General features: G+C 43.6%; 1 protein-coding gene across 2 annotated transcripts in view; it reads right to left on the bottom strand.

Moving 5' to 3' along the window:
* RAPGEFL1 (Rap guanine nucleotide exchange factor like 1) overlaps positions 1-21,491 on the bottom strand; it is an 87,071-nt gene extending 65,580 nt beyond the window's left edge. For both annotated transcript variants that reach the window (XM_026717502.2, XM_087916989.1), the window contains exon 1: positions 18,420-21,491. In XM_026717502.2, coding sequence (XP_026573287.1) covers positions 18,420-18,837 — 418 coding nt within the window. In that variant the 5' untranslated portion in view covers positions 18,838-21,491. The remainder of the gene's footprint in view (positions 1-18,419) is intronic.
* Positions 21,492-24,567: the final 3,076 nt, after the last annotated feature.

The following is a 24,567-nucleotide window of genomic DNA, read 5'->3' as shown; positions in this document are numbered from 1 at the left end:
AATTTTATGTGACAGGCTCAGGTAGCTGATCTCACAGATCTCTGAATGAATCTGTGATTCTGTGAGCAACTCAATCTGCCTGCCTACTTTGCCTGATTTTGTGTAAAAGCTGCTCTTTATAAAAAATCCAATATTTATATAAATATTTATAATATTTACATACAAGCCATGCCCAGTCAGTCACATGACCACCAAGCCCAACCCACAAATTAGGCCATGCCCACAGAAACAGCTGTTAAGAAATGTGAATCTCACCCCTGCCTCTTTGTGTTTGTGTGTGTGTGTGTGTGTGAGAGAGAGAGAGAGAGGGATGGAGAGAGAAAGGTTAGATCATCTCTCTCTCTCTCTCTCTCTCTCTCTCTCTCTCTCTCTCTCTCTCTCTCTCCCACCAATGTCAGCAAGCCACCATCAAGTCAAAATTCATATTAGTGGTCCTCGGGATTTAAATTATGAGTTTGGTGGTCCCTGAGGTCCAAAAGGTTGGCAACTCCTGGACTAGAAGACCTCCAAGGTCCCTTTTATTCTATTCTAATTTGGAGACAAGAAGGGAAATATACCAATTTTGGCATTGTTTAATCAAAAATAGGCAATCATTGCAGATTTTGGGGCGGGCACAACTTTGGCAGATTTAACTTGTAAGGAAGATTGCAGATGCACATAAGGAGTAAGATAAAGTCAGCAAAAGAAGAATTTGGAAGATGAGGACTACATCTTTACAGGGGTAACAGTAGAGTAAGATTGATAATCTAGTTTTTAAAAAGTAGTCCCCAAACCCAGTCCATAAACCGTCACTGTGCTGCGGCATGCCACCAACTGGGCCATGCAAACAAGCAAAACCTCACCTGCAGGAAGCAGGCAGCATGCAAAACCATGCCCCCTCCTTTCTGTGGAAAAAACGTTCTCCATGGAACCAGTCCCTGGTGCCCAAAAGGTGATATTGAGTAGTTCAGAGAACCGGCAGTTACCACCTCTGACTGGCCCCGCCTCATCTATTCTCTGCCTCCTGAGACCCAGCTGATTGGCTGGGTCTTCTTTTGTTGCCCTGCACAGAAGAACGGAGCTGGAAAACAGGTTAGTGGGGTCGGGAGGGAATGGGATTTTGCAGTAACCTTCCCCCAGGAGCAGGGTGGGAATGGAAATTTTACAGTAGCCTTCCCCTGCCAAATCCACCAAGCCACACCCACAAAACCAGTAGTAAAAAAATTTGAATCCCACCACCAAACACAATACTATAAACTAAAATAGACTGCATAATTTGTGGTTCAATGACCTGTAGGTTAACAGCTGTTGTATTAATATAATATGAACCAGGCCTGAAAAAAACTTGTTGACCACTACATGGCAGTAAAGTGAAATACAAATTTGATTCTCCTATATTTTTCCAGCCCTGGGAATCTATGGATAGTGGGATAATTAAATATCGGGATGCAGAGCTATTATTCTTGGCATAAGATTTAGCATGTTGCCCACAGATAGAGAGAAATGTCATGTAATGTAATGAGGAGCTGGATCCCCTAGAGGGAGGGGCTGCATTGCAGCGGAGTAAGAGGCAACTCAGCCCAGATATTATGTGTGAGAGAAAGAGGCTGAAGACAGCCCTTCCTAATAGTTCACAGAGTATATTTTAGAAGCATATTATACTATTATATTGTAATGCTCAGTCTTGCAGCTTACATGTGTAAAACAATAAAAACTTGGCTTTGATGGTTCACCTTGCGCCATTTTTGTTTTGGGGCTTGATAGCATTCCAGAAAGAAGAACTAAAGGGAACAGTATCTGAGCAGTGCAGTGCTCCAGAGTGTTGAAAAGGTTTTCTTGCCCAGAGTCCTCCCAACTCTGACAGCACCACTGATCTAGAAGCAGGATTGAAACCCTTGAATAACCTCTGGAGACAACTTCAAGAACTTTCAGTTGCTTGTGCTAGTTGGTAAACACTTTGGTCCCTAGCTAGCTGGCCAAAATGCTGCTAGTAGAAGCAATTTTGACTTGATCCAGCAAAGACATTGTTACCTTTCCATTCTATTAAAGAGGGGAAATAACTTGTCATTTTCTTTCATCACATGAGTTGTAAATTTCTGGCAGAGGAGAAAGCAGTGGAGCCTGAAAAACCTTTAATTTGAGCAGAAAGACCCAGTTTTGACATCAAGCTCAGATCAAAGCAATTCTAGCGTTCTTTGTGGGGAGAAAATTTCATACAAGGAGCAACCACAGAGGTGAAAGGGAGGGGGATTAAGGAAATCCTTGGTACAATGGGGAACCATACACTGCAGCTGGGGTGGTCCCGCAATTAGTGATGCACAACAATAGAAAAAGAAAGCAAATCTCTTTGGCTCTCAATTTTTCCCAGGCAGGGCAGGCCTGTGCAAATATTTCAGTCAGTCATCAAGAGCACACAGGCCTTGCATTTCTTTTCTTTTTTTCAAGGGAGCGGGGAGGATAGCACACACATATAATTATATCCTAGGGGAGAGAACAACATAAAAAGAGACTGTGTCTCCAGCGGTTGGAGTGGGAAGCCGAAAACTAGAATCACTGGATTCACATGAACTGACAGCAATTGCTACGGGAGCTCTAGATGAACAGCCTCTCACAAAGGCTAGGGCACTGATCATGGAGAAGAACAAAGAGCATGAGAAAGAGGTAATTTTCATCAGGAAAGGATGCTGTTAGCATGGCTTAGTTTCTAAAAAGAAAATCGCTGTGGTTCAAGCCTGAACCACAGACCTGCCAGTCCCTGCCATTTCTTAAATAAAAAATGCACAAGGTAAGCTGGGGTTATATGATGATCAGAAAAACCATCTGTAGCAGCTCAGAGTTATTATGTTTTTTTTAATCACACCCCAATAATGCAATGCAACTACCTGTATCTACACCATTCAATACCATTATATTGTCAAACATTTGTTGACAAAATGGCTGTAAGTCAAGGACTGCCTGTGTTTCACACTCAGTTGGTTGCTGAATTACAGGTTGGACCAGCCTTCAATAGGGCTGACTAACAATTTATAGTGCTGGCAGCTTTCTAGAGCTCTGAAGTCACAGAAAGGCAGAAACAAATTGTAATGCATTACTAAACAAGCAGTGCAAATAGATTTGTTCAGCATGGAGCCATCTCCACCCCACTCTTTCTTCCATCTTGCCATATGTTGAATCTGTGTGTTTCATAGAAAGTCTGTGTTTAACCCAAGCACAGGAGCATATCCAATGAGAAAACCTGTATAGTAGAGCTAGTGAGGGGAAAATGGCCCCTTCAACTTTGGAGAGAATTATCTAGAATTCTATCACAGGGATAGAAAATGTCCTGATTTGAGACATCTCACTCATACCAACACTAATATAAGTTATAGACAAAAATGGAAAGTACAATTTTTTCACACATTTGTGTCCTAACACCACAGCAAATTGCCAGTTGCCTCACAAAAGAAATAAAGATAAGACTTGATGCAATATAAAATAATAATTCTTTAGTTCTCAGCTTGATTTAAACTTGTTAAAAACAAGTTCCTACTTCTCAGGGAGCTGTGATAACAATTCACAAGCCTCAAAAGTGTCTGTGAACATTCAGAAGTTCTCAAATACATATATAGTATATGAATTCTGCCACACTCCTTAGGGGAAAAAAGAATACCAGTGGAAATGATCTCCTTCAAATTTTATGAAAACTAACTCATTAGGTTCATATATTGGGCTATATATTGGGTTTATTTGGATTTCATTTAGCATGATGTATGAATCCAGCCTCTGCAAACCACGTTCACATGATATACTGTACTTAGTCAAATATTTTTTACACCATCATAAGCCACACTTTAGCTAAGGTTTAAAGTTTACTAGGTGTATCCAATCTGAAATTGACATCATTAGACTTATAGAAGTATAGCTAGCTATGTTACAAATTCTGGTTATTGCAAACCTCAGATTGTACTATCACAGATCCCACAGCACAGTAATCCTTAAATCTTTAAAATGCAGCAGTGTGTGTGTGTAAAATGGTCTCCACCTTGAACAATCTTCCTAATTTTAGTATATTGTGTAAATACCATAAATATCTGTTAATAAAGAACTGGAAGTGCATAACAGAAATAGAATAGAGTACGGTATACTACAAGAAAATGTGGTGGGCTGGTCAGGTCCCTGAATAAGAACTCTGCATATTATAATGTTCTCTTATGAGTTCTCCTAGTTAGAATAGATACAAAGATTAACTAATTCCATGAATTTTTATTTTTATAAAAATTAGATTATGAAATCCAGGTCACAGAATGTCATAGTTGAAGAGTAAATATAATGCAAACTGGTCTCTGCAAAGCAAACAAATGTATTAAGTAACTAAACTAAGCAAGCCCAGTCAAATTATTTCTCATCAACAAGTATGGCATTCAGTCAAATTTAAATGGAGGGCACAAGACAGGGGGGGTATCCACTTAGCCAACCACAGTGCTAATATAACTTGTGCTAGTACATTTGTGGTCAACCAAACACATTGAATTAAAATCATTCAAATAATGGAAACCACTTGTGTGAATGGGCAGCACAAATCAACCAGCATAGACAGAACTTTCATATCATCCAGTGGCAACTTAAACACAGGAGATTTTTTCCCACTTTTCAGACATTTTACACTAGTTGACATTTACTGACTAGTTTTAGGTATTATGCTAAGACAAAAAGTTCATGTTGTCATGTAAACCCTGTTGCTGAATGGTTAGAGAGGTACGTGCATTTGTAGAGTGTCTTCCTATTTCATCCTAAACTATGCCTTGCTTAACTATATTTGGGTTCACGCTATATTAAGTTGTCAATCATAATTTACAAATGAGAACTGTTAGATTAAAAATAGTTACATCTACAAGAGGGGAAGGACAAGTCAAAATTTGCAAGATGGTAGGTGTGATCATGGGACCAAGCTCCACCCTTTTTGTACATGTAAGCAATATTGATCAGATAAAAAAGCAGTGGGTGGGCATTGGATTACAATGCCACATCTGCCATCTTTCAGATGTTAACCATGCCTATTCCTCCTCTCTGTCAATATCACTGTTCAAGCAACATAGTAAGCAAAAAGCAAACAAGGCAGATTATATTCTAACGTAATGTGAGAATCAGGACTATAGGCCTCTCTAAAAGCAAACTCTGCCAAACTCTAAAGCAGTTCCCTTCACCTCAGACAGCTGGAAGCACAATATAATCCAGCATTACTCAACTGCACTTTATAGGAAAACCGGGAACGTTATACAATGCTTACCTGTCCAGTGTAATGATTTAGGTGGACTAGAACAAGAAAAGCCCAAGTGCAAAGCCATCTTTAGCCATGGAAAATTACTAGGTGGATTTGAGCCAGTCACTCGTTCTCCAACCAACCTATATCATAGAGTTTTTGTAACAAAATTAATGGAGGTTTTCATGTAGATTGCCCTGAACACTTAGAGGAAAGGCAGACTATAAATCTAGCTAATAAATAAGGTAAAAGTTGTTGTAAATTGTATCCCACAAAAAACTTTACTGGTATCTGCAACAATTGCTTCCTCCTACAAGGTGTGCCCAACGTGTCTATGGGGTTTGAAATCCATGACATGGCATGCTCATATTTTTTTCCATCAAGATGCCAAGGAAACTCTATCAGAAACACCTGTAACTCAAGAAGAAAGGTTTTACAACTTCCAGATTGCTCAGTGAGTTCTGGAGTGGGGAATATGCTCTCCGTTACATCTAAAAATTGTAACTCAAGAAGGTTTTACAACTTCCAGATTGCTCAGTGAGTTCTGGAGTGGGGAATATGCTCTCCGTTACATCTAAAAATTGTAATTCAAGAAGGTTTTACAACTTCCAAATTGCTCAGTGAGTTCTGGAGTGGGGAATATGCTCTCCGTTACATCTAAACATTCAGCCAGTCCATGAAGGATGAATGCATGAATAATTTCAAATCCCCTCCCCCGCCCATCTTTGCAGCTTGGGCCTTTCTTGATCATATTTTGTTTTCTACCAAAAAGTGGCCCTGGACTGGCGTTATAGATTAACAAAAAGGTCCAGGAACTCAGGGCTATGCAGTCTGTTTTGCTATCGTGCAAGATTTTAAACCAAAGTCCATTTTGGTAAAGTACCTTGATAAAGTTTGCACCTACCTGTTTTTGTGCTCAACAGAAGCTAAAGGAATGTGTTAATCAAGTCCTCATTAATCTGGTTTATATTCCTTCGATGGCCTATTTTTAAAGAAAGATCTACCATGTTTCAAATTACGCTGGAAACAATAGAAACATTCAATATTATACAAGAAGATGCTAGATCTCACAGATGCTGATTAGCTTTTGCCTTCCTTTTATCCACAAATATTTATGATTTATTAGGACAGGCAACTGACAATATGAGAGATTTTGCACATGCTAAGAGATAATGGGCGTTGGTAAATTTACCTGAGAACGCCCTTTCTATCTATGCTGCTAGAGAGTCCAGGATAGGTTAGACTCCTCCTGATGACATAATTAAGCTGAGTCTGTCTTGTATAAAAGGAGCAGCCTGTGGGAGTGTCCCCAGCTTTGGCGAAGGTACTTGACAGACTTTAGTGAGTGCCTCTGAAAGCCAAAAGAGAATCCTGAACCCTAACATATCTTATCATAGTCTGGATGAAACAATGCAGGAGGTGGACTCTCTAGAAAGGGCATTCTCAGGTAAATTTACCAATGACCATTCTCCTCCATGCTGCTGCAAGAGCCCAGGATGGGACATACCAAAGCCTGTATGTCCTCGGGAGGTCCTCGTCTGGTTAATCACTCCGAAGTTGAAACCACTCGCTGAAGCACCCATCTGCCAAAGGCCGCACTCATTGAGGCATAGGAGTCCAGGCAGTAGTGTTTGATGAACGGAGATGTGGGTGTCCATGTAGCCTCTCTACAAATCTCTTCTAGGGGTGCCTGGGTGGCCCAGGCAGCTGAAGTCACAGCACTTCTAGTAGAGTGTGCTGTTAGGCCCTGGGGCACTGGCAGGGCTCTGGCTTTGTAGGCCCATGTGATGCACGCTCTGATCCACCTACTTAAGGTGGGAGGTGAGGCCTTGTTTCCCGAGTGGGAAGGGGGAAAAGACATAAACATGGCCTCTGTTTTTCTAAACATCGAAGTGCGTTTGAGGTAAATTCTAAGTGCCCTTCTAACATCTAGGGTGGGCCACTTGCGCTCTAGGTCGTGGTGTAGAAAGGGACAGAAATCAGGTAACACTGTGTTCTGAGATCTGTGGAACTCGGTATTAATCTTAGGTACAAAGGTAGGGTCTAGATGGAGAACAACTTTGTTGTCATGAAAGGTGCAGAGGTCCTGCCTTATTGAGAGAATAGCCAACTCCGACACCCTTCTAGCTGATGTGATAGTTACTAAGAAAACCACCTTCAGGGTTAAGAATTGAAGGGACACATTTCTGAGGGGTTCGAAGGGAGGTTCTGTTAGAGCCTGGAGTACTTTGTGAAGGTCTCAGGATGGAAACCTGTATACCACAGGAGGGTGAGGTTGGAAGCCCCTTTTAGAAATCTCCATACCGAAGGTCGTGAGACAAGGAAGGAAATGAGTCCCAGGAGAGGACTGAGGAAAGAGCCGCTACCTGATGGCGTAAGGTGTTAGGTGCAAGACCCTTCTCTAGGCCGTCTTGAAGGAAATGGAGGACCTCTAGCTACCTCAGCTAATGTTGGAGTGAGACCCTCTTTTTGACACCAATGACAAAAAAACTCTCCAGGTGGCATCATAGATATGCGTCATAGATGGTTTACGAGATGCCTGGATAGTAAGGATGACCCTTTCTGGGAGATTAGCCTCTCTTAACAGTTGCCACTCAATCGCCACACGGTCAGTCTGAACCACTGGGGATCCAGGTAGAGCAGGGCTCCCTGATGAAGGGAGATCTTGTGGTCTGGGATCCTCCAGGGAGTGACAGGTTTACCAGGTATGCAAATCAGGGTCTCCTGGGCCAATGGGGGGCCAGGACAATCAGCTCTGCCCATTCCTCCAACATCTTCTGAATGACCACCAGAATGACGGGAAGAGGGGGACAGGCATAGAAGAGACCAGTGGGCCATCTGCTCCGAAGTGCATTGGTCTCCTCCATTCCCCGACAAGGAAACCTGGTGAAGAACCTGTTTACTTGAGTGTTTTGGGGAGAGGCGAAGAGGTCTACCTCCGAGGTCCCGAACCTGAAGGAGAGATCCCTGAATATGGACTGGGGAAGGGACCATTCTGCATGGTTGACTAGGCTCCTGCTCAGCCAATCGGCTTGGGAGTTGTTGACTCCTGAGATATGGTCTGCTATGATAGACAGCAGGTATCTCTCTGCCCACCACCCCAACCGTTCGGCTTCCTTCATAAGGGCCCTGGATCTTGTTCCCCCTTGCCTGTTGATGTGTGCCTTTGTGGCCATATTGTCCATCAACACTAGCACATGGGATCCAGCTATCTTGTCCCTGAAATGTTTCAGTGCTAGATATATGGTTCTGAGTTCCAGCCAGTTTATAGGGCTGGTCCTGTCCATCCGGGACCAAATCCCTTGAGCTATGTGCCCGTCCAAGTGAGTCCCCCCAACCCAGGAGACTTGCATCGGTGGTGATGAGCAGTCTGTCCAGTTCCTTGAACAGGAGTCCCTTCCAAAGGGCCAGGGAAAGCCACCACTTGAAGGAGTGATTGGTCTGCGGAGTGAGCTGGACCCTGGCAGACATGTGGCTGGTTCCTGCTCACTGAAAGGGGAGCAGGAACCATTGTAGAGCTCAGGAGTGTAGCCATGCCCACGGTACGATGCCAATGCATGAGATCATTTCCCTAATAGTTTGGACAACAGTGACAGGGAGACAGTGTGTTGATGTTGAACCTGTCGAATGATCTCGGTAAGGCTCTTCCCTTGACCTGGAGACAGAAAAACTCGGCACAGAGTTGTGTCGATAACAGCTCCCAGGTGGAACAATCTGGTTGTGTGGAAGAGATGGCTCTTCCTGGAGCTGATGGAAAAGCTATGGTACTGAAGACAATAGAGTGTGATTTGTAGATTTCAATGGACGGAGTGGGTGGAGGATGACAGTATCAAAATGTGATCCAGGTAACATTGGATCCAGACTGGAGTGAAGCCACCAATGCCACTAGTATCTTTGTGAAGACTCTTGGAGCTGACAAGAGCCCGAAGGGAAGGGCTCGATACTGGTAGTGGGAATCTGGTAACAGAAATGGAGAAACTGGCAATGATGAGGCAAGATGGGAATGTGGAGGTAAGCCTCCATGAGATCAATGGAAGAGAGGAGATCGCACTCTCTAGAATAGAACACAGAGTCTGCATTTTAAAGCGCCTGTATGGGATAAACTCATTCAGAAATTTTAGGTTGAGAATGGCTCCCACCCCAAGGCCTTAGGGACCACAAAAAGCCGAGAATAAAAGCCACATCCCCGTTGGAGTTCAGGGACTGGTTGAATAGCCCTTATGTCGACCAGGTGTTGAATGGCCAATTCCATAAGGGCCCTTTGTGAACTCTCCCAGGAAACAGGGCAGAACACAAAATTTTATGGGGGTGATGATAGAAATTCTAGTTGCAATCCTGACCTGCTGTATTGAGTACTCAGGCGTCCATCATTGACTCCTCCCATCTGGAAGCGAAGCAGGCCAAGCGACCTCCGATGGGAGGGGAGAACAAGGGATTATTTAGAGTGACGGAAGAAATGACCCCTTCCCCCATGAAAGGGCTGTTTACCCACAACTTGCTATTGTCTGCCGGGTGCGTCGGGGTGGTATTCTTGGCACTGGAGATATGACCTCTGTGGCCTGGAGGAGAGAGACATGGTGTCAGGCCAGAATGAAGGTGGTCGATATGGAGCAGGGTGGTAGTCAGCCCTCTTCCCTGTCGAGGAAAGAACTTTTCTTTTGTCCCTCATTTCGATGAAGAATGGGTCTAGTGCCTCGCCGAATAGCTTATCGCTTTTGCAGGGAGCCGACACCAGAGTCCACTTGCGACAAGGCTCTGCTTGCCAATTTCATAACCATAAAAGTCTCCTCACTGCCATCGATGAGGCCATGGCCCTGGAGGAGAACTTGGTGGCATTAAGTGTGGCGTCCACCGTGAACTCTGCTGCTGCTATAATTTTATTGAGATTTTGATGCGATCTAAAGTCTGATGGGGGTATGCGGTCTTGTAGTTGGTGCAGCCAGCGGATGGAAGACCTTGTGAAAAACGATGCAGCAATTGAGTCCCGGACAGCCCAAGCAGAGGCTTGATGGTTATACTTTAATGTTTGTTCAGAGCGCTTGTCTTCTGCCTTTGGTATGTCCTTGGGCTCAGTTGGAGTGCCCGAGGAGAAGGAAGCCACGACTGGGGCATCTTACCAGGGAACTGCAAGAGCGGTAGCTAGGGAAGGGCCCACATTGTAAAACCTCCTATCTTGAGGCGATGGGTGAGGGGCTGCAGTCGGGTAGGCAAATTGCTCCTTAACTAAGTCCAGAAAAATAATGGGGGATGGAAGGACCTCCGAGTGAACAACGGGTTTGGAGAAGAGGGAATCCCCATCCCCGATTGTACCACTTTAGGTTCAGGGGCAGCTTCCTCCAAGGACAACTGGGCTGTGACCAGTGCCTTGTGGAGGAGGGGTTTAAATAAGGCAGGTTTGAATACTGCAGCTGAGGGAGGTTGATCGGACCTCAGATCCTCCTCTTCCTCTGAGAGGTTGGGGTCCCAGATTTCTCCCTCTTCCTGTTCAGATGCAGGGAAGGGGCTATGCTTAGTCCCCTTTTGGGGATCTGGGCCTGAGAGTAGGCTGGAAAAGTGGTCTGGGACCTGTCCGAGGGCCAAAAGATATGTTGAAGCCCTTCTGCTAGGGCCTGTCTGATGGCTATGGAGACTACATCATGGATATCAGAGGGTCTGCCACTCAATGGAGGATCTTGGGGGGGATGAAGGCCTGCCGCTGTTGGGATAAACTAGCCTCTGGTCTAGGTTGAGAGCTACTTTGGACTATAGATGGCAGTGAAGAAGAGAGGTCCCAAAGATCCCGTGTGAAGTTGGGGCCTGATCTGCTCAAGTCTTGAGGTCTGAATTGGTCCTCTCTGGGGACCAGAATTGGAGGTGGCTAAGAGGGGCTAAAGTTTCCCCCACCCCCTGGAATTACCTGCCTGAACCACCAGAGGATTGGCTGGCTGGGAAGCCTGCTGCAGTTTTCCCCTCATTTGCTTAATAGTCTTATTGAACTGCCTCTTCAAGGCCACATGTCTTTGTTTCTCTGTTTTTAGTTTGGCCTGGGATGTTTTCTCGGGGCCCAAGGCTTTGGCCCTGATCTTGGCCGCTACCTCCCTTTGAACAGATTGAGAGCATTGTCTCCTTTTTCCTTTGGCAGTCTGGAGGCCTGCCAAAGGAGGCCTGTCCAGGCCCGAAAGCTCTGCATGGATCTTGTATTGATCCATAGTTGGCATAAGCAAACACAAGAGGTGCTGGGAGCGACCCTCGCTATGTGTTGCCTATGCAGTAGCCTTAATTAGGGCCCTTTTGGGGGACAGGAGCAGGCCGTTGTTAGATGAGGCCACCTACAATGGCCGCTCGCCACGTGCATTGGAAGAGGAGGCTTTCAAAATGGCCTCTCTCATTAATTGTAGGCTACGATGGCTGTTAGTTGCTTCCTAGGCTGGAAACAGTCCCGAGCAGAGAAATCAGCTAGAAAGGGAAAACTGCAGCTTTTTCGATCAGCTGTGAGGCGCGGTTATCACCGATACGATCTTTAGGATCGCGGCAGCTGAAATCGCAGAGGGAGAGCTGTAGGGGAGGGCCAAGGGCTTCTCCCTTATTTACACTTTCCCTTGGATTGAAAACATCAAATCCTTGGCATTGCAGGAGAGCGGAGCCCCGCTCTCCTGAAGGCACAGCTGCACTGGGTCTCCGGAAGCTGTGCCAATGATCTAAGATCGCTGTTTGACTTTTGCTGCTGACTAAAACTACTTTCAAAGACACCAGCTCAATTGTCATCGAAAGAAGCTGAGTCAAAGCTGGGGACACTCCCACAGGCTGCTCCTTTTATACAAGACATACTCAGCTTGATGATGTCATCAGGAGGAGTCTAACCCATCCTGGGCTCTTGCAGCAGCATGGAGGAGAAGAGTTTATATTATTCTATTTTGTAACAATATATTGTGCATATTATCAATGACCATACTTTATCATAAGGGACAGTTCTTTATTTAAAAACAACTGTCATATTAGATTTATTTGATTTTAACTATTTATTTATTTGTTTTGCTCTTAAATTTTCCTTTGTAAAGCAAAACTATAAACTTAAACAATTATTATATTTTTATCTATATTAACTCTTTCCAGATTTGCCTCTTTATTCCAGTTTGTCCTTTATTTCCCCCCGCCCCGGAAATAGATTTTAGTCACTATAATTATTATGCCAGCCATCCCTAACTTTGGGATATAACAACCAGTGATAATGATAATTGTCTGTCTGTCTGTCTGTCTGTCTGTCTGTCTGTCTGTCTCTTTGCAAAAAGGTAAACTTGTAAAATTGGTATGGATAATACTGATTTTGCTCAGAGGGCTACCAAAGCAATGAATGAAAACAGGCTGAAATATCATTTCAGGATTCATAATTGCAATTGTGTCTAACCATCAAAATGGCTTCTCAAAGGTGTCAGTGGCACAAATTAGGGCTGAAGACCAAAATCTTAGTCTGAAGGAGAATTGGGTTTAAGAGATCCCGGGTGGGCAATACACATAAAAAGCAGAGACAGCTTTGTACACACCACAACTGAAATTTTTTTTAACCACATCTGTGGACCCTCACGACTTGAATGAAGCCTTTTTTATATCTAATTTGATGAAATGTTTCAAAATCTTTCACGTATGACATAATACAGTGTTTTTCAAAGTTGGCAATTGGATGTGTGAATTTGAAAGTTGCCAAATTTGAAAAATACTGACCTACGATGAAAGATTCCGCCCTTTTTTCCAAAATGCAACAGATTCCTAAGGACTTTAAAAAAGTAAAACATAAAAAAATGAAGGCTGGCTACCCAAAGCGGCTTTGTCCATAACTCTGCCATGTAAAAATTATAAAATTAACCATATCAATAGTTGACTTTAAGTCATGTATATTAAATATTTCATTACTTTACAGACAAGGAAGAGAAAACCCAATATTTGAATGTATGCTTTTAGCTTAATTAATTTCACTTCAGAAGATAACACTTTTTTGACAACACCTCTACTCATGCATTTTTAAAGTGCCTCAAACAGACTACAGGTATCAGTTAGGACCAAACTGAGCCCAAAATTTATGTTCCTAAGTGAGAAAATTGTTGTCAGTTTTGCCCCATTTTATGACTTCTCTCGCCACATTTGTTAAGTGAATCACTGCAGTTCTTAAATTAGTAACGTGATTATTAAGTGAATCTGGTTTCCCCATCAACTTTGCTTGTCAAAGGGTCACAAAAGGGAATCCCAGGGTACACTGCAAGCATCATAAGTGTGAGTGAATTGTCAAGCATCCAAATGTAAATCACGTGACCCTTGGGATGCTGCAATGCATAAGTCTGAAAAATGGTCACAAGTCACGTTTTTCAGCACTGTTGTAACTCTGAATGGTCACTAAGTGAACTGTTGTAAGTCAAGGACTACCTGTAGTATGATTCAATACCATCTAGACCCCACCCAGACATTAACAAACAATTAAATATAACATTGAAATTACCATTTCCATACTATGAAGAAAATAGTAAATAGATTAGAATAAAATAAGACAATTATATTGTTATATTATGACAGATCCAAGAGATCTGGTACGAATACTTTATGAATTAAATATCTAACTTACAACCTACTTCAGTCTTGTATGCAATAGGTACTGATAGCCTTCACTGAATTGATCAATTCCTGATAATTTAGGATTGATCAATTGATGGTAATTTAATGTTGCTTAACGACAAAATAATATTCTCAGAAAAAAATCTGAACTTCAACGATTTTGCTACACAAATACTAGATACATTTCAAGTATTTCTAGCATGGTCCCCTCAGATACATTAGAATTTCAATTTCTAGAATTCCACCAAAATGACTGAATATTTTGATAATTGCACATCCCCAAATACATGAGGAACATCAGATGGGAGAAAGATGCTGTAAAGCAAGGGCATCAAACTCATGGCCCGCGGGATGGCTACGGGCCATGGGTGCTTAGATCTAGCCCGTAGAGCCGCCCTGGAAACAACAAAGGACTGACTCATGGTGCTTCTGCCAGTGAAAATTGAGCTCAGGAGGGCTATGCGTGGTCCCCCTGGGCTCCATTTTCACTGGCAGAGGGCTAGCAAAACAAAACAAAAGGAGAAATGTTTCCCCTTTTGCATTTGAGCATCCAAGAAGGGACAGGAAAGGAGAAAGGGAAAGAGGAAAGACAAAGAAAAAGAAGGAAAGTTGGGAAGAGAGCAGGGAAGGAAAAAGAATGAAAGAGGGGAAAGAAGAAGGAAGGAAAAAGAGAAGAAAGGAAGGAGAGAAGGAAGGAAGGAGTTTATTATGAGAGGGAGGGAGGGTCTGAGGGAAGTCCTGCCTTAGCACTTGGTCACCACAGGTGCCCCCGACATGAATGACATTGAGCTGGCCACGCCCACCCCAGTCCCCAGAGGTCAAACACAACTCTGATGTGGCCCTCAATGAAACTGAGTTTGACACCTCTACTGCAAAGCATGTGGTGGTGAGATATTTGAAGCACAGATGTCTGTCCACTGGTCATCTGGATCAGAGGTTGCCAACCTTTTGGACCTCAGGGACCACCAAACTCATAATTTTAAATCCCAGGGACCACTAACTGTTTCTGTCGGCGTGGCCTAATTTGTGGGTATGGCTTGATGGTCATGTGACTGGCTGGGCATGGCTTGTATGTAAATATTATAAATATTTATATAAATATTTATTTTTTTATAAAAAAAGAGCAACTTTTACCCAAAATCAGGCAAAGCAGGCAGGCAGATTGAGTTGTTCACAGAATCATTCAGTGATCTATCTATCTGCCATCAGCTACCTGAGACTGTCACATAAAATTTGCTTGATGTGAGTCTGCATTGAATAATAAAACCTTCAGTCCTAAGGGAGGTTCAGCTGTGCTTAAAAGCAGAGCCGAAGGTCTAAAGACTAGCTAGAAAGCAAGAAATCCAACCATTTCCTGTTTCCTAGTTAATCTAAATCTCCTGGCACAGCAGAACAGCTGATGGTCGGAAAAATAGCAATTTAGCAGGCAAGTTTGCTGGGTAAGGAGTGAGTGGGCGGGAAGGGTTTCCACAGGCCATGTGGGCAGTGCAGCCTTGTGTTTCTGCGCAGCCTGGATTAATTGCTTTGGGGGTGCTCTGGAGGTGAGATTTCTCTGCGGCCCACCAAAATTTTCTCAAAGCCCACCAGTGGGCCATGGCCCACCGGTTGGCAACTGCTGATCTGGATGATTTGTGGATTGCTAGTTATCAACAGGATTGACATGAGGATACAGATGAGATGGCCTGAACATCTGTAGGTTTTTTTTCTCATGGAGGAGCATGATTGAAATTATGAAAAATCATTTTTTGTAACTATCAATGAACTTTCCTTTACAGTTCCTGCACATTCAAGCAGTATTCAAGTCCACCAAGCAAGATAGGGAGGGAGGTTCAAAAGCCTATGTATATTTAATGCTTGTATGGATAGTACTAGAGACTTGGCGAGGGTAGTCAGGCCTTCCCCAAAAATAGACTCCACCCCTGCTACTTTCAAGTGTTGACTTGAAAGAAAAGCACTTTCCCATACAATTTATAATTGAATCATATACAAGGAAGTAAATTGACTGCAAGCTTTTTAAAAAATATATTAAAAATACAGATAGTCCTTGAGTTAAAACCCGAGTTCATTTAGTGACTGCTTGAAGTCACAACAACATTGGAAAAAGGCACTTATGATCATTTTTCACACTTACACAACTATTGTAGCATCCCCATAGTCACATGATCAAAATTCAGACCCTTGGCAACTGACTCATATTTATGACCGTTGCAATGTCTGGGTCAGATGATCACCTTTTGCAATGTTCTGACAAGCAAAGTCAATGGGGAAACTAGATTCATTTAACAATTTTATGTTGCTAATTTAACAAATGCAATGATTCACTGTGGCAAAAATGTCATAAAATGTGGCAAACTCACTTAACGAAATGTTTCATTTAACAGCATAAATTTTGGGTTCAATTGTGGTTGTAACTCGAGGACTATCTGTACATTTAAGTTAGAAATCCTTTCCAGTTTTAATTCCACGATATGATTTTGGTTCCAAACAGTGATTGGTAAAGCATAATTTATAGCTTAACGTGTCTGAACTCACTTAGTTGTCTTTTATTCAACAAAAAACTATAAGGAAATTGTGGATTAGTAAAAGGGGTGAGCCTACTGATTGAAAGATACTGTATTTGAGAAACAAAAAGGCCTTTTGCCACTACTCTGATCTGTAATTTTTAATCCCTTAGTATAACATCATATTTCATTTCATTTATTCATTAGATTTATATCCAGCTTTTCACATAACTGTGTATCTTTAGATGATTGCCTATCCAGCACCGACCACCATGTGTGAGTGAATCATTAAAGATGTGGTTCAGGAGAACTTTTCATCATTCCAGGGTTTTTTGATGCAATCAGTTTACACATTCAGTTGCCAGTTATCAAGGGCAAAGCAATCACCTAGTATGTAAGCTGGTGCGAACCAGCCTGGCTCCAAAACTGGTCCAAAACTGGCTCCTATTCCTTTCTCCCCCGCCCCGCACCCCATTGATCTCAGCAATGTCTGCAGAGAGGGTTAAAAAAAATGTCAAGATGGCAGCCACACCTGTGCAACCAAAGGCTTGCCTCTTTTTTTGTGAGTATCACACCACAGCTCCTCATTTATCAAACCACAACTGAAATAATATTGCAAATGTACAAACACTTACTAATTTAAAGTTTGCATTAGTCATCCAGTTACATGTTCACAGTAGGCTGATAGCCTGGGGAAAGAATTCCATAAACTTAGGATCTTTCACCTTCCATATACAGTAAACGTTTTCCTGATTGGAAATCGGAAAATAATATCTATGTATCACATGCATCCAATCAAGTCACTCTTTTCGAAGCCTGCAATAAAAGACCAAGTCTTTTATAATGCAAGAGGTTATTGTACAGAGCGCTACTAAAAATAGTTTTCAACCTACAAAAAGTGATTATTTATATGGCACATTTGCTAGGGAGTTCAAAGTCCCTCCCACATCTTCCAACAATTATTCTTACAAAACTGCAAGACAAATCACAGGATCTTTGGTTCTACAGACATGCTAGTATAATTGAGGAGGGAGCATATTTTACACTCATGACTGAACTGAGATTCAGATTGGGTGTTTTTGATTTAGAGCTCATATTCCACATCTTCCAATATCTCATACTAAGCCAGACATTGCACAGCCAACCTGGCATGTATGAGGTGTATTCTGATGAGGGTGCTAAGGGAGGTGATAGGCTTTGTATTCCAATATATCTGATGCACAGAGATTGGGCTAGGACGCATTCAGCATTTGAAAGTGATTGCTACTACAGCCCCAAATCAATATCTCCTCTTTAAAACCCTTACTGCTCATATTCATCCTGTTACATGCAAAAGGGATTTAAAAGTTTGGTTTTCTCTTCCCTTCACAGTTTCCTGGAAGGTTGATCTGACCTGATTCTCTTGGCTACCCCAAGAGCAAGCAAGCAATCTTTTTAATATAATGACAAGTATCTCTCCTACTTAGCGCCTGCCCTCTTTCCATTAGAAAAATGCTACCTGTATGGTGCTTCCTATGTTTGTCACCATCCAGGTATTCCTTTTCCTAATCTGTTACTCTGATGCTTCCCAAGCAATTTCTACTATCATGTGAGACCTATTTCTCCATATCGCTGCTTCTCACTAACTAGGGTAACTAAAGAGAAAAGATGGAAATCAAATCACCCAAAGGAACATTTAGAAAGAAAAACATTATATTCTTGATTCCACTCCCAAACATCTTCTCCCCAATAGTATTAAGAAAGGGAGGAGCATCCAGAAAAAAAAAAAACATGACCTTGAAATCAAAGCTTTGAAAGGGCTAGATTCAATTTTAGGTATCAGGAAGGGCATGCTGCACTTATTAAAGACAAAACACTTTGCACATACACAGAGACACTCCCCCGCTTTCCCTATGATGCCATGTGTAGCAATTCCAAACTGTTTCCTATTTGCAATTAAAGCAAGCTGATCTATCTAATACTCCCACCATGAGCCCCCCGACCCTGCCCATAACCTTTTAATCCCCTTTGCTCTTGCCCGATGACAGTAGCCCCTCCTCCCCATCTTGCAACGATTGTCCCATCCCCATTTTGGCAGCAGCCACAACCTTCACCCTAAGTCCCACCCGTAGATCCCTTACCGGCTCCACAGCCATGTCCATGAGGGGCTGTCGGGTCCCCTCCCAGCCTCTCCAGCACCCTCCCCACTAAGCGATCAGGGCTTTCCGGTTCTGCCAACGGGACCCAGCAGCAAGTAGGCACCGACTCAGGACTGAGCTGGGTTTCGCCTCCTCCGCCACCTCCTGGGGAAAGCTCCTCCGACGAGAAGGATGTTGGGGAACGCAGAGAGGAATCGGGGGGCCGCAGCTCCAGCCAGCGGCCATCTCCCGTGTTTTCCGTGCCTCCTTCCGTCAGATCTTCAGGTGGCTCCTTAAGAAATCCAGGCAGGAGGATTTTGGAGACGCTTTGCCTGCGAGATAACTGCCCCCCGGAACCAGGAACAGCCCGGGAGGCCAAGTGAGAGCCCTGCTTCTTCAGAAATTTCTCCAAAGGCTTCATCCCACCGGCCACTGCGGGGGCACCCACGGGCGCAGCAGGGCCCCAGGACGAGGGTTGATCCAATGCGCCCTTCTCAGCCTAGGCCAAATCAGGGGAGATCAGGGGTGCCCACTTTGCGTGCTGGAGGGAGGTAATGAGAAGATTCGTGGTCAAACAGTCATGGCTATACCCGATGTTGGAGAAGGGGCAAGAACTGGGAACGAAAGGGGAGAAGAAGCTTTAGACAATTTTACTGGACGTGGAAAGGGATTAAGGAGCAGAATAAACCGAGTTTTGCGGGCTTGCTTCTCACAACGGGAGCAATTCGAGGGGGCCCTGATGGACCTGCTCTGTCTCACCCCCGAGCTAAACGAAGAAACAGAAAGCGTAGGAAGGGTGGCAATTGTATATATAGCCTTCTCTTCTCTTGACCACCTCAGCAGCGCCGAGCTGGCTAATCTCTTTGCCAGGATTCGCCGCCGCCCCCGCTTCTGTCCTTCGCGCAGAGAGGCGTGCGCCCTCAACCGAGTAGGATTTTCCCGGAGTCGATGAGGGGAGCTCCGCTGGCAAACCGGATCTCGCTGCCGCCGCCGCCGCCACACTGCAGCCCCGTATTCCTTGCCTTTCCCACTCCGGGTGTCTTGTAAGCTCTCTATTCGCCAGGCTGTTGCTGCTGCAGGCGGGACCCTCCTTTATGGATGCTCATGACAGCGGGGGAGGCAGGCACTGAAAACAGCAGGAGCGTGGGCTGGAGCCTGCCTTTCTGCAGGGGAGTTTGCGGGCGGGGGGTGTTCTCGGCTCTACCCCTTTCTCCTGCTTCGTATTTCCCGGCGTAAAATGAACCAAGAGTCGCGAATCGGCAGCCGGCTTTCTTTCTCCCTCCAGATCTCCTTCACTCTGGGAGAGTAACAAGGCGGCTCTAAACCCCGCCCCTATCTTTTCTTCCTCCGCCCCTTTTCTTGTTCTCTCTCTCTCTCTCTCTCTCTCTCTTTTTTTCTTTTATGCCTGCACTTGTTGCGTGCAGTATTGAAGCCAAAATACACACCTCGATCATGGACGATGAATGGAATTAAAACCTCTTCTTCCTCCTCTTCCTCCATCAGCTTGAAGTTATTCAGGTTATTTAATCAGGTTGTTCAACTACCAGCTTCATTAGAGTCGAAGGGTCTTGATACGGTTATGGTCATGAAGTGGTAGAAGTGGAATGGTCAGTGAGTTTTAATTTACTTATGTTCCATCAGTTATTAGATGGGCATTAGGCCAACAATTCTTAACATCTTATTTAAAGTGTGTGATGTCCCTAGCTTGAGACAACTGCACCACAACTTTCCGATACAGTCAGTGTTGGTCCTCCGCTTTCTTTCACTTCGGTGTACATCAGCACAAAATTGCACTGGCAAACTTAATGTTTGGCCTTCATTGCACCACATTGCTTTTAATATGTTTCCGGTTCTTATTTTAAAAACTGGTAAGTTGAATCTTCTAGTCCTAGGAAAAATTAACCTGACCTGTTTTTCCTGCTTAATCCATCATAGAACCAAAATGTATATATTCTGCTCCAGGCTTTGGAGAGTATCTTCATGTGACCAGAAGTGTCAGAGTTCTCACAAGGAGAATAAAACTTAACATTATCACTTTCATCTTACTGCACCTACCATATGAGCTAGAAACATGCATTTTTTAAAAAACACTTATTTTGCCTTTATTGATATTGTTAATGTGTAAATTACAGTTCTTATGTAAGTATCTTCTAATTAATCCTTTAGCTTAAATCATTGTAGCTGGCTATTTAGCTTGCATTGTTTACTTATTCATTTTGCTTCATGGTCTTATTATTTTATTACAAAATAATCCAAGTATTCAGCTGAGTGTACACTAATGACCACAGTTGGCAACAGAACTTTCATTGCTAAGCAGTGCAGTTGTTAAGTGAATCATAGCCAATTTTACAACTTTCCTTAACAGAGTTGTTAAACAAACCATGCAGTCATTAAGCAAATCCAGCTTCTCCCCTTGACTTTGTTTATTGAAAGTCTGCAGGGATGGTTGCTAATGGTGATCATATGATCCTGGGATGCAGCAAATAAATATATGCTTATTGTCAATATATGCTTATTGGGTGAATTTCGATCACTTGACGTTGGGAACTTTGCAACAAAGAGTGAAGACGGTTGTAAGCCACTCTTTTCATTGCTGTTGTAACTTTGAATAGTTGTAAGTCAAGGACTACCTGTATTCTGAAGAAAGACACACTGATAAACATTATGCAGTATCCTTATTAAGGAAAAATAAGTAGGACAGAAGTAGGAAGGAACAGTATTTCCTGCTTCTTTCTGTGTTTTTTCCCCGTTTAAAACAAAATTATGTCAGATTGCATGTAGAAATATTTCTGAATCAGTTTTTGAGCTGAATTTAATGTTCCAGGCAAGACAAGGCATTAAAAGATTTGGGGATCCAGCAGATCCTCAATCCTGGCCTGTTCTCCTCTGCTGTCACAACTCTTTATGAAAACCTTGGAAGTTAGTGACCCTTGATAGAGAAGAAATCTTAGCCTGGGTTCTGTCTCCAAATTGGATATCTCTTTCTATATTGGAATAGGATTGCATCTAATTCTACAGTCCCTGGGATGCTGTCCTAGGGAGACAGGATTGTGCGCTTCAAATAAAAGATTTTTTTTTCTGAAAGAGTCTTATAAATTGCAAGAGCTACAAAAAGACTTCACATTTGGTGAAACAATGAGATATAAATTTATCCATAGCATGGACCCATAGTTTCTTAGCACCTCCTCTTTAAAAATGGGTTACATTCATTGGTTGCTTTCTATTTCTTTTGGCAAATAATGAAAGATAATCATTTATTTTAAAAGTAATGGCAGATATAAAGAAGGCATACAATATACTATCTCTCATTACCAAATATTCCTGATTAGTTGCAATGAGCTGAACTCTTTGCTCTCAAATATTAAAATTTACACAAATGTGCACTTAATATTTTATTTATTACTGCATTTTTCCTCAAATATTAAAATTAACACAAATGTACACCTAATATTTTATTTATTACTGCATTTGCTCTTAGATGAAAGGAGACGTGGCTAAATATTGGGAATCAGAAATTAAGTAGCTTTCTTAAGGTGTCATATTTAATGGAAGTGTTATTATACTAACACTAAGAGCCTAGTAAATGCATTGCCTAAATAAATAAATAAAAATAATTTATTTAATGCAGGACTTGAAATAGTCATTCATGTTCTATGCACAAATGCAAAACCCACTGAAAAGTAGCAGGGACCTCAGAACAAAAGAAATTGCAGAAACACCATTACAAAGGAGATCAGATTCAGATGAAGGGAATAATATATGCTGGATGGTAAACTGATTGTTCCAATAAAGAAGAATGTTTGTCATTTCAGGGTGAAATGAGGGGTCCTTGGTGGTCTCTGTTTTGTAGACTTTACCCAAACTAGGCAATGTCAGCAGCACTGATGATTTTACCTAGTTTGGATAATGAAAGTCTGCAAGTGCTTCGTACTGGGAACGAACGCACCACAGAATGAGGCGAGGCGGCTAAATTGGTTGCTCGGGCTTTATTGAATTCGTGCACTAACAGCAAATGAACCATTCAGCCATGAGGCAACAGCTATTGGCCTGTTTGACAGCTCCTTATATAGTTGGCTGTCAAACTACCAGCCAATCAGGTTGCAGCTGGGCGCCACCTGCTGGAAACCGGACCAAAGGGGGAACTTCAGAACATAGCACTCCTTCCCACCTCAACAGCACATGCATAGTCTTCGAGGTAGGCTGGGCGCCAGTGGATCCTAGTTGATCTGTGCAGTGATGGCTCGTTGGACGTGGCAGGAACCTCTTCGGCTGGAACCTCTTCAACCGGAACTTCCGACTGCTGCAGTTGGACCTCTGCTGGTGATTCCTCAACCCATGGCCTCTCTGGTAAGTGTGGCTGCTGGAGTGTGGTTGGTGCAGATGGTCTTGTGTCAGTTCCTGAGAACTCATCATTCTCCCTTGTTAATACAGATCCTGGCCTCAGGTTCCCTCACCCCCTTAATTGATTAATGTGGCGCCTCCAGGTCCGGCCATCCTTTAACTTCACAATGTATGAACATGGCCTGGTTATGCTAGTTATGGATGCTGGTAGCCACAGGATTACCAGTGTAGTTCCTAGCGAATACCTGGTCCCACACATCAAATTCCCTGGTATTGCAATGTGAGTCAAGGGGCTTGTCTGGTGTATAGGCAGGATGCAGCCTATCTAACACTGTTCTAAGTCTTCGGCCCATTAATAATTCTGCTGGGCTATGATTTGTGGATGGACATGGGGTAGAATGTTGAATTAGCAGATACTGGGCTACTCTAGTTGGCCATGGCCCTGGGCCTATCTTTGCTAGTGCCTCTTTCGCAGATCTTACCCCTTGTTCTGCCATCCCATTACTAGAGGGATTGAAAGGAGCAATTAATGCATGTCTTATGACTAAACTAATGAGAAACAGCTCAAAACTTCTTGAGGTAAATTGTGGCCCGTTATCTGATACAATTAGGTCGGGAAGCCCATGGGTGGCGAACACCTTTTGTAAAGCTAAGCTGACAGCTTCAGATGTTGTAGAGCAGTGGTCCCCAACCTTTTTTGTGCCACGGCCCGGTACCGGCATCACAAAATCATTTGCGGCCCGGTACCGGCATCAGCACGCATGGCAAGGCAAGCCGAGCGACCGGCCAGCCAGCTGTCCCCCACTTCTCCCTGCCACTTTCAACTCCTCCTTTGTACCTGTGTCGATGGGCTTCGCGATGGCTTCGGGACAGTCGCTCGGCTCACCTTGCCTTGGGTGCTGAAAGAATCCTCACGCCTTAGTTTTGTTCGAAGCTGCCCCCCCCACCTTCGATGAAACTAAGGTGCTAGAATTCTTTCAGCACCCAAACGCTGCTTTCTACCTGGAAAAGCTCACCGGAAGCACTTTTTCATCAAAACAAGATGGCAGCGCCCAGCAAACCGGCGGCCCAGTAGAAATTGTTCCATGGACCGGTACCGGTCTGAGGACCGGTGGTTGGGGACCCCTGTTGTAGAGGTCATTAAAACTATCTCAACCCACTTGGAGAAAGCATCTACTAGGATGAGGAAGGTCTGGCCTTGGAAGGGCCCCGTAAAATCAATATGCAGGTGTGACCATGGCCCTCTGGGGGCTTCCCACTCTCTTACTGGGGCTTTTGGGGGTAATGGCCTAGTTTCCTGACACTGCTGACACCCATTCAGATATTGCCTGGTCCATCCCTGGCCACCACATATAACTTCGGCCTAAGAACTTCATACAAATGATGCCCAGGTGACCCTTGTGGAGTGCCCCCACTACGTGCTTTTGTAAGGATGAGGGAATTACCACTCTACTCCCCCATAGTAAACAACCCTTGCTGCAAGACAGCTCTTGTTGCCTTATTTTGAAGGGATGACAATCAGCAGGCATAGACCCTTGTGGCCATCCCCTTTTCACCCAGTCCAGAATTTGCCTTAAGAGTCTGCCTTTAGCTGAATGGGCAGCAATGTCTGCAGCAGTCAGTAGGAAGTCCTGCTGATGACCAATGAGAAGGATGGATTCCTCAGTCTCCTGGTCCTCTGCTGCAGCTGGATCGGGCACCTGCTGAGGGCATCAGCATGGCTGAGATGTTTGCCGGCTGATATGTCAGTGTGTATGAGTATGCTACCCCCAAAATACCCCAGCTTGTCATTCGAGGGGAGAGTATTTGA

This window comes from Pseudonaja textilis, chromosome Z (assembly GCF_049901715.1).
Source record: "Pseudonaja textilis isolate UNSWEBS1 chromosome Z, rPseTex1.2, whole genome shotgun sequence".
Lineage (NCBI taxonomy): Eukaryota > Metazoa > Chordata > Lepidosauria > Squamata > Elapidae > Pseudonaja > Pseudonaja textilis.
Note: the sequence above shows the minus strand (reverse complement) of the source record. Positions and strands in the feature narration are given on the sequence as shown.